The 8,317-nt window shown below is 36.2% G+C and overlaps 1 protein-coding gene across 1 annotated transcript; it reads left to right on the top strand.

The window, feature by feature from the left end:
* LOC110262580 lies at positions 1,454–2,319 on the top strand. Its single transcript, XM_021102892.1, has 2 exons — positions 1,454–1,780; positions 2,029–2,319. Exons 1-2 carry the CDS (start codon positions 1,469–1,471, stop codon positions 2,302–2,304), a joined length of 588 nt encoding a protein of 195 aa, XP_020958551.1. The 5' UTR covers positions 1,454–1,468; the 3' UTR covers positions 2,305–2,319.

The following is an 8,317-nucleotide window of genomic DNA, read 5'->3' as shown; positions in this document are numbered from 1 at the left end:
CAACGTTGGCTGGGCGCGTTGCAACGGAGGCAAGGTGCGTTGCAACGGATGCTGGGTTAGGTGCATCGTTGGCTGGTTTCGTTGCAACGGAGGCACCTGCCGTTGCAACGATGGCTTGGAGCGTTGCAACGGATGAGCCAAATTTTTCATATCTCAGAATTGGCTCGTGCACTTTTCCTGAAATTTTGAGGGAACCTTGGTAATATTATTTAAGGGTTGCACAAAAAAATTCAGGTCAAAAATCACACGTTTGCTCCGTTTTTCATTTTTTTGAATTTCCGGTTGTCCGGGTGGAAAAAAAAATCGGCAAAAAAAATCCACACGGTGTAAATTCACCAAATTTGGGAGATGGAAAGATCTTATTTTTCTAGAGGTTGTTACAAAAAACGGCATCAAAATTCGACCTCTAGAGCACGTCTCCTCACGGAAAATGATGTCTACCCGTGGCACTTTGGTAATGGCTCGGCAGCCTATTATAGGGGGAGGGTGTCGTGCTGCTGAAACTCGAGTTGTCCAAAGGCTTGCTGGGCGTAAGGCCCCCCGCCGTTGCAACGATGGCTCGGAGCGTTGCAACGGGGGAGCCAAATTTTTATATCTCAGAATTGGCTCGTGCATTTTTTTTGAAATTTTGAGGAAACCTTGGTAATATTATGTAAAGGCTGCACAAAAAAATTCAGGTCAAAAATCGCACGTTTGCTCTGTTTTTCATTTTTTTTTAATTTTCAGCTGTCCGGGTGGGAAAAAAATCGGCAAAAAAAATCCACACGATGTAAATTCACCAAATTTGGGAGATGGAAAGATCTTATTTTTCTAGAGGTTGTTGCAAAAAATGGGGTCAAAATTTGACCTCTAAAGTACTTTTCTTGAGTATGTCTCCTCACAGAAAAGGATGTCTACCCGTGACACTTTGGTAATGGCTCGGCAGCCTATTATAGGGGGGAGGGGTGTCGTGTTGCTGAAACTCGAGTTGCCCAAAGGCTTGCTGGGCGCAATGCCAGCAAGATGCACGTTACCTTGCCATCCCCTAGGCACACTAGCAAGCACGTTGTGGTTGTTGTGTGCCGCCGGGGTCCCCCGCCCCCAACGGAGGCACCCGCCGTTGCAACGATGGCTAGGAGCGTTGCAACGGGGGAGCCAAATTTTTATATCTCAGAATTGGCTCGTGCATTTTTCCTGAAATTTTGAGAGAACCTTGGTAATATTATGTAAAGGCTGCACAAAAAAATCCAGGTCAAAAATCGCACGTTTGCTCCGTTTTTCATTTTTTTTTGAATTTCCAGCTTTCCAGGTGGTAAAAAAATCGGCAAAAAAAAATTCACACGGTGTAAATTCACCAAATTTGGGGGATGGAAAGATCTTATTTTTCTAGAGGTTTTTGCAAAAAATAGCGTTAAAATTCGACCTCTAGAGCACTTTTCTTGAGTATGTCTCCTCACGGAAAAGGATGACTACCCGTGGCACTTTGGTAATGGCTCGGCAGCCTATTATAGGGGGGAGGGGTGTTGTGCTGCTGAAACTCGAGTTGCCCAAAGGCTTGCTGGGCGCAATGCCAGCAAGATGCACGTTGCCTTGCCATCCCCTAGGCACACTAGCAAGCACGTTGTGGTTGTGGTGTGCCGCCGGAGTCCCCCGCCTCGGGTCCAAGGTCGAGCATGGGCGTCTGGCTGCGGCGAACCCCGATCACCGAAGGAGCAACAAGAAGGGAAACACGTTGGTGTACGGCCCACCTAGGCACCACCTAGGGAGCATGGCGTGGTGGAGTTGTGCCTTGGGCACCTGCTCGGGGGCAACACCTTGTGCTCGGCCCAGGACTAGGGGATCATCCCAAGTCCGAGCATGACGTGGGAACGACAGGCGGCCTGTGCGCCCCCGTGAGGGGCAACGCAACTTGCGCAACCCAACGCTAGGCCAGGCCTAGTGTGGCGCACGACGCGGATGATGGATATGCGTGCAGCAGCGGGTGTCGTGGGCAGGGGGCACGTTGCGGAAGACGGTTACCTGTTCGTGTCCACTCCCGACGGGCAATGTGTCATGCTCGCCCTACGTCTAGGGTCGATGTACGACGGTGCCCGATGCGGTGTGGGTTGGGCGTTGCTTAATCCAGACGGTGCGGCTGTTCGGCTATCTCCCGAAGCACCTCACGCATCGGGCTGTCCCTTGAATGTTCTTCGTCGCTTCCCCCGAACCCTGTCTATCGGCGCTGACACGGCTACCTCGTGTGCTTCCGCTTGCCTGCACGCGCCTAGGCGTGTGGGACGCGGTTTGTCCGGGCGTGCTGTGTTTGGGGACCGTGGTGGCAGATGAGCGGTGTGTGAGTTGTGCGTGTGGCTTGATCTAAACGGTGCAGCTGTTCGGTTATCGTCCGAAGCACCTGACGCTTCGGGCTGTCCCTCGAGTCTCCTTCGTCCTTTCCTTTGAAACTTGCCCAGCGGCGTTGGCTCAGCCCTCCCGTATGCTTCCGCTTGCCTACACGCGTCTTGGCGTGCGGGGCACGGTTCGTCCGGGCGTGCTGGGTTTGCGGACCGTGTTGGCAGATGAGTGGTGTGTGGGTCCTGAGTGCTGTCTGGCTCCTTGCCTCACGCAACGAACGGGCGCACCGGATCCTCTCCATGTGTGGGCTCGAGCTACCGTGCTCGTTCCACGGTTGTGCGGCTCCTGTGTTTCCTACCCCGCGGTGTGGTATCCCTGCCTTGCCCCAACCTTTTCTCTCTGGAGTCCCCTCGTGGGATTGCCGAGGGAGTTCCAAGACACGCCCGTGGTCCTACCCGTCTCGGCGCTCTGCGCGGCAACGGTGGCCTGCGTGCGCGTTCTGTTCTCCCGGGTGCGGTGCACGCGGTCGGAATGGGGTCTTAGATCCCCGTCTGTCCCTCAGATGATTCGGTTTCTAGGAAAGACGCCTGCCGCCGTGTCCTTCGAAAGCTTCCCCTCGCGGGGGGTGTTGGCAGCTCGGCGCACAGGGTCGGTGACGGATGCTACCTGGTTGATCCTGCCAGTAGTCATATGCTTGTCTCAAAGATTAAGCCATGCATGTGTAAGTATGAACTAATTCAGACTGTGAAACTGTGAATGGCTCATTAAATCAGTTATAGCTTGTTTGATGGTAACTACTACTCGGATAACCGTAGTAATTCTAGAGCTAATACGTGCAACAAACTGTATAATTAATTTTATTAAATAAAAAATACTCATATATTTTATATTTAATTATTTAAGAATAAAAGATTCTGTTGTCGTTTAAAGTATTGTGTATTAAAGTATTGCCATTTAAAGCATTTATTTATGTATTAGAATATTTTATATTTATTAGAGTCCATCAATACTCTTCTTTTATATTAGCCTTTGATTTTCATCTAATAAAATATAATGGCCTATATAAATGTGGCTCATTCAATAAGTATATAATTGTTGAGCTCGTTTTAGACATACCCGAAACAGGAGGAGGAGGAGAAGGAGAAACGTGAAGAAGAAAAAGTGTCTTCCATAATGGTGAGTAAGAGCGCGCTTTGAAAATGGTTGAGTGACGCGCATGTTATTTAACGCTCCAGTGGGTGAATGTAGTTTTTGTTAGATTTGGTCTAACTTATAAGATTTGCAAGTCAAAAAGATTTGTATGTGTAGTATAACTCATTTATTTATTATTGTTATTTCTTTTTTTGTCATGGACTGAACAAACAAATTAGTATAAGCCAAACAAATAAACTAATCCTTTCATTCAACACAAGACGACTTTTACTTCAAAAAATACTCAAGAGAATTTGATAACACTCCTCCATATTCTGCTATTCTGTGATGTCTTCAAACATCTTTATTATTCTGTTTTTGAACAAAAAAAAATATTATTTTAAAAAAAACTAATAATATATTTATAATAATATTTTTAATACAAAATAATAAATTTTAAATATTCTTTTAAATATTATATATTATTTAAAATAATATAAGTATTTTCAAAATAATATATTTAAAATATAGTAAAATAACAAATTTCAATAAAAAATTTGTTATTAAAAAAGTATATCAATATTTTTTATATGAATTTTTTTATTAAACTTCTTTTTCTTTTGCAAGAACAATTATAATATTATCGAGATATGATAAAAATAAACATAAATATTTGGTTTTGTTTTCTATTTTGTTCGAATTTGGTCAGTAATAAAATATGACATATATACACATATATAAATTGAAGTTATATAATATAGATTATTTAAAATAACCTACCTTATCATATATATGAGTATATGAATGATAAATACATACAATATTTAAAATATAGATTTTGTAAAAAACAGTTTTGATAAACAAATGTATTGTGTGAAAAAAATCAATACTAATTATTCTATTTTTGTTATTAGCTTTTTTTTAAACAAATTAATTAGATATATAACACATTTAATTGTCTTTATCTTTTTACTAACGGCTCAACAGACATTATCATATCTATTCTGCAACTATTAAATAGTCCTTATTTAATTTTAATTATAAATTAGTCCTTTATATATTATTTAATTATAAAATCTATTTTTTATTTTATAAATCATTTTTTAACATTCATCTATCATGTTTATTGAGAATCAAAAACTAAAACAATAATAAATTAGATCTTCTATTAATCGTAATAAATATTTTGCAATCTCAATCGATCATTTTTTTAATCATTGATCCAATTACATACGTGTTGGGTTGGAAAAATCGTATTTGTTAGAAATTCAATTCGATTTGATGCACAAACCAATCGATTGAAATTGAGGCTTTCCAAACTTCAATCGATTGAATTTTGCAAGGCATGTGGGATTTTTCTTATTCAATAGAATGATCATATTACCCAATTGATTGAAATCATCAAAGCAATCTGAGTTTAATTAATTCAGTCGATTGGTTCTATTATTTCCTCAATAAATACATCTCCAAAATCTTGTTCAGATTCATATTGCTCATCCATCATATCTTGGTCACATACTAGCTCTTTTTGTTGGTTAATGTCATTGTCCTCATGGTATTATTCATCCATCTATGTGTCCGTGAATATAGATGGCATCTTAAAAATTTACCAATGAAAAAAATTTTGAGTACACTACGTTCTATAACACTAAAATTATTTTTACTTTTGTAAAAGATCTTTTAAAAAAATATCATTGAATTAATTAGACCCCATATTGCTTTGATGATTTGAATCGATTGGGTAATATGACCAATCAATTGAATAAGAAAAACCCCATATGTCTTGCAAAATTCAATCGATTGTGTATCAATTCCAATCAATTGAAGTTTGGGAAACCTCCATTTCAATCGATTGGTTTGTGCATCCAATTGATTGAATTTCTAACAAACCCGATTTTTCCAACCCAATACGTATATAATTGGATCAATGATAAAATTATGATCGATTAAAATTGCAAAATATTTATTACAGATAATCAAAATATAGTATATAATATCTTGTAAAAAATATAAATAAATTAGTCTATCTAATAAAAGCAAGTTATGTCACCAAGAAGTAGAAAAATAAAAATAAATTTCTAAGAATATTGTCAAGAATCTAAGTGTCAACAAAAATAATTTTAAATGACAAAAATAATAAAAATATCACCAATAATTCTAAGATTATCATAAAAATAATCAAACTTGAATAAATCTATCTCCATTAAAAATATTATTGTGATAAAAACAACAAGATACATGTGTAATCTATGAAGATAGCATATTATTTGAAATTTTAGGTATAATTATACGTTAATTTTTTAAAAAGGTTGAAGACATTTTTTAATTTTAAACCGATTAAAAATGCTCTTTTATGTTTAAGTTTTTTTAATTTTATTACAAATTAATATTTGAATTTAATTGCAGAAAGACTAAAATACCTACCAAATTCATTTAAAAATTAATTTTTTTAGCATTAATTTTAAAAACACTAAATTACGCTTTTAGAATAATGTTTGTTTAATTGTATTAGACATAGTAAATGTGAAAATACTCTTTTATATTTAAAATTTTTTAATTATATTACAAATTAAAATTTGAATTTAATTGCAGAAAGACTAAAATATCCACCAAATTTATTTAAAAAACAATTATTTTTTAGCATTAATTTTAAAAACACTGAAATACGCTTTTAGAATAAAGTTTGTTTAATTGTATTAAACATACTAAATATGAATTCTAAAAACTAAAATTCTTTCATAATAATTTTAAAAAGAATAAAGTAATTGTTCATACCTATATCTATTAAACATAGATCCAGCCCACACTCTGAATAAAGAATGGATAAATCACAAAATAAATTGCGTTTAAATTGACTCAACAACGACAAATTCAGTCTACATGGCGTCGCCCATACGGGTCGGAAGTAACAACAAACAAATTAGAACCCTTAATCTTAAGTGTTTGGACCTCACCTCCAGGTTTAAAACTCACTTTGATTTTAGATAACAACTCGAAACAACAACCTCTTACCGTTAATTTTTTAAAAAATAAATCTAAAATGCCATTATAAAATTAATTCATCTTTTTTTATTGTATTAGAAATTAAAAATTTTAATTTGATTTAAAAAATTTTAATTACACTTTTAGTTCATTTAAAAAAACTAAAATATCTTCTTTATCATTGTGTTTGTATTTAATATTATAATTTTGTTTCACACAAAATAAAATTATTATATGTTTGTTTGCTTAAGGGGTGGTAAAACGGGTCGAACTCGTCGGGCCGACCCACTAAACCCACTAAAAAAGGCGGGTCGGACTAGAATTTTATATTTTTTAATTAAATTTGTATAACACAAAATTTAATTTTTACTACGTTAAGGTAGTAGTGTAGTAGTCTCTCTTGGTGAGCTAGCATAAAGAGCAAGTATAAATTTCATCAATTTAATACAAGTTTTCTCAATCTTGCTGTGTTTATAACTTTATATTAAACAATGTAAGGACATTTTATAAATACATGGTGTTAGATGAACAATTTTTTTTAATTAAGTTTTTTCCTCCTTCTATTCTTATTTTGTATTCTTCTTTTTCGTTTCTTCACTTTTGTTATAATTTTTGTATTATATTTTCGAAAATTTGTATTAAGTTGAACTTTTTTTTATGTTAGATTATGATTGGAAAAAAAAAAGAGAATTTTTAAAACTTAATTAAAGAATTAATCATAAAAATGCATGTATGCCAATGAATATAGAAAGGTCAGGGTCAAAGAGAATGCCCAATCTCCATTGATTTCTTCCCATCTTGTGTGCTATCATCTCGCCCTTTCCCTCACCTAATTCACAATTCTTTCTCACATTTCATCTCATCAATTCTCATTTGTTCTATAAATTACTCAATAAATCATTAAATTATAATTATTGTCTATCATGACTTCCTTATTACAAAACTACTCATCATCATCATTAACCCTAATTTCTTCTCCTATAAGGAGGAGTAGGACTATTACTGTCATCGCGCAGAGGAGCCTGTGGACACACATGGATAGGAGAACAAACGGACGATGTTCACCACAGCGCTGGAAGCCGCCACCTGAATGTCAGCTTGGATGATCCCAGTGTTCGTTCATGAAACAGCTCTGTCGGAGCCATGCAATCTCATGAGTCTCTACTTTTATTGTGAATTTTTTATTAACTTTAAATGTCATCTGAGGAGAAGAGGCCAATATTATTTGCTAGGTGGTTTTCATTGAGGCCCAACATTTCTTCCGTTATACACTATAATATAGAAGATTTAATATGTATTAGAATAAAATACATGTTAAAATATAACTGCACACGGTGATCAATTGATTATGATCACCATCTTACAATTTCACCAAAATAAAGAAATCTCATTAAAATCATCTATCATAGAATATTACTAATAAGAACACATGATAAAAATTAATCTGTTAAGTGTACATTAAAATCAATCACCAAAATCTATTATTAATATAAAATACATGTTAGAATACAAATGCACATTAAAAATAAAAAAAATTACACATATATTTATATATAAGGGATAAGTATTGTTTTGATCCCTAACGTTGAGGGTCAGAATTGAAACCGTCCCTGATATAATTTTTGACTTAAAATTGTCTTTCTTTACCTCGCCGCCTCTGCCTTGCCGCCTCAGCCTTGCTGCCTCCGCCTCGCCACCTCCGCCTCGCAACCTCGCCGCCTGTTTTCTTGCTTCTGCTTTCTTGCTTTCTGTTTCCTACTTTCTTGCTTCTGCTTTCTTATTTTCTGTTTCTGCTTCTTTGTTTGGTGTTGTTTGGTGTTGTTGCTGTTGTTTGGTGTTCTTGGTGTTGGTGGTTAGTGTTGGTGGTGGTGTTTGTGTTGTTGTTGTTGTTGGT

The sequence above is a fragment of the Arachis ipaensis genome, chromosome B01, assembly GCF_000816755.2.
Source record: "Arachis ipaensis cultivar K30076 chromosome B01, Araip1.1, whole genome shotgun sequence".
Taxonomy (NCBI): Eukaryota; Viridiplantae; Streptophyta; class Magnoliopsida; order Fabales; family Fabaceae; genus Arachis; species Arachis ipaensis.
Note: the sequence above shows the minus strand (reverse complement) of the source record. Positions and strands in the feature narration are given on the sequence as shown.

What these genes read in the sequence shown, in the direction of transcription:
- LOC110262580 (XM_021102892.1), top strand. Translation starts at nt 1,469, where the DNA reads ATGGCTCGGCAGCCTATTATAGGGGGGAGGGGTGTTGTGCTGCTGAAA. An exon ending in GTTGTGCCTTGGGCACCTGC is followed by an intron (nt 1,781 to 2,028) that starts TCGGGGGCAACA and finishes GACGGGCAATGT; the next exon opens with GTCATGCTCGCCCTACGTCT.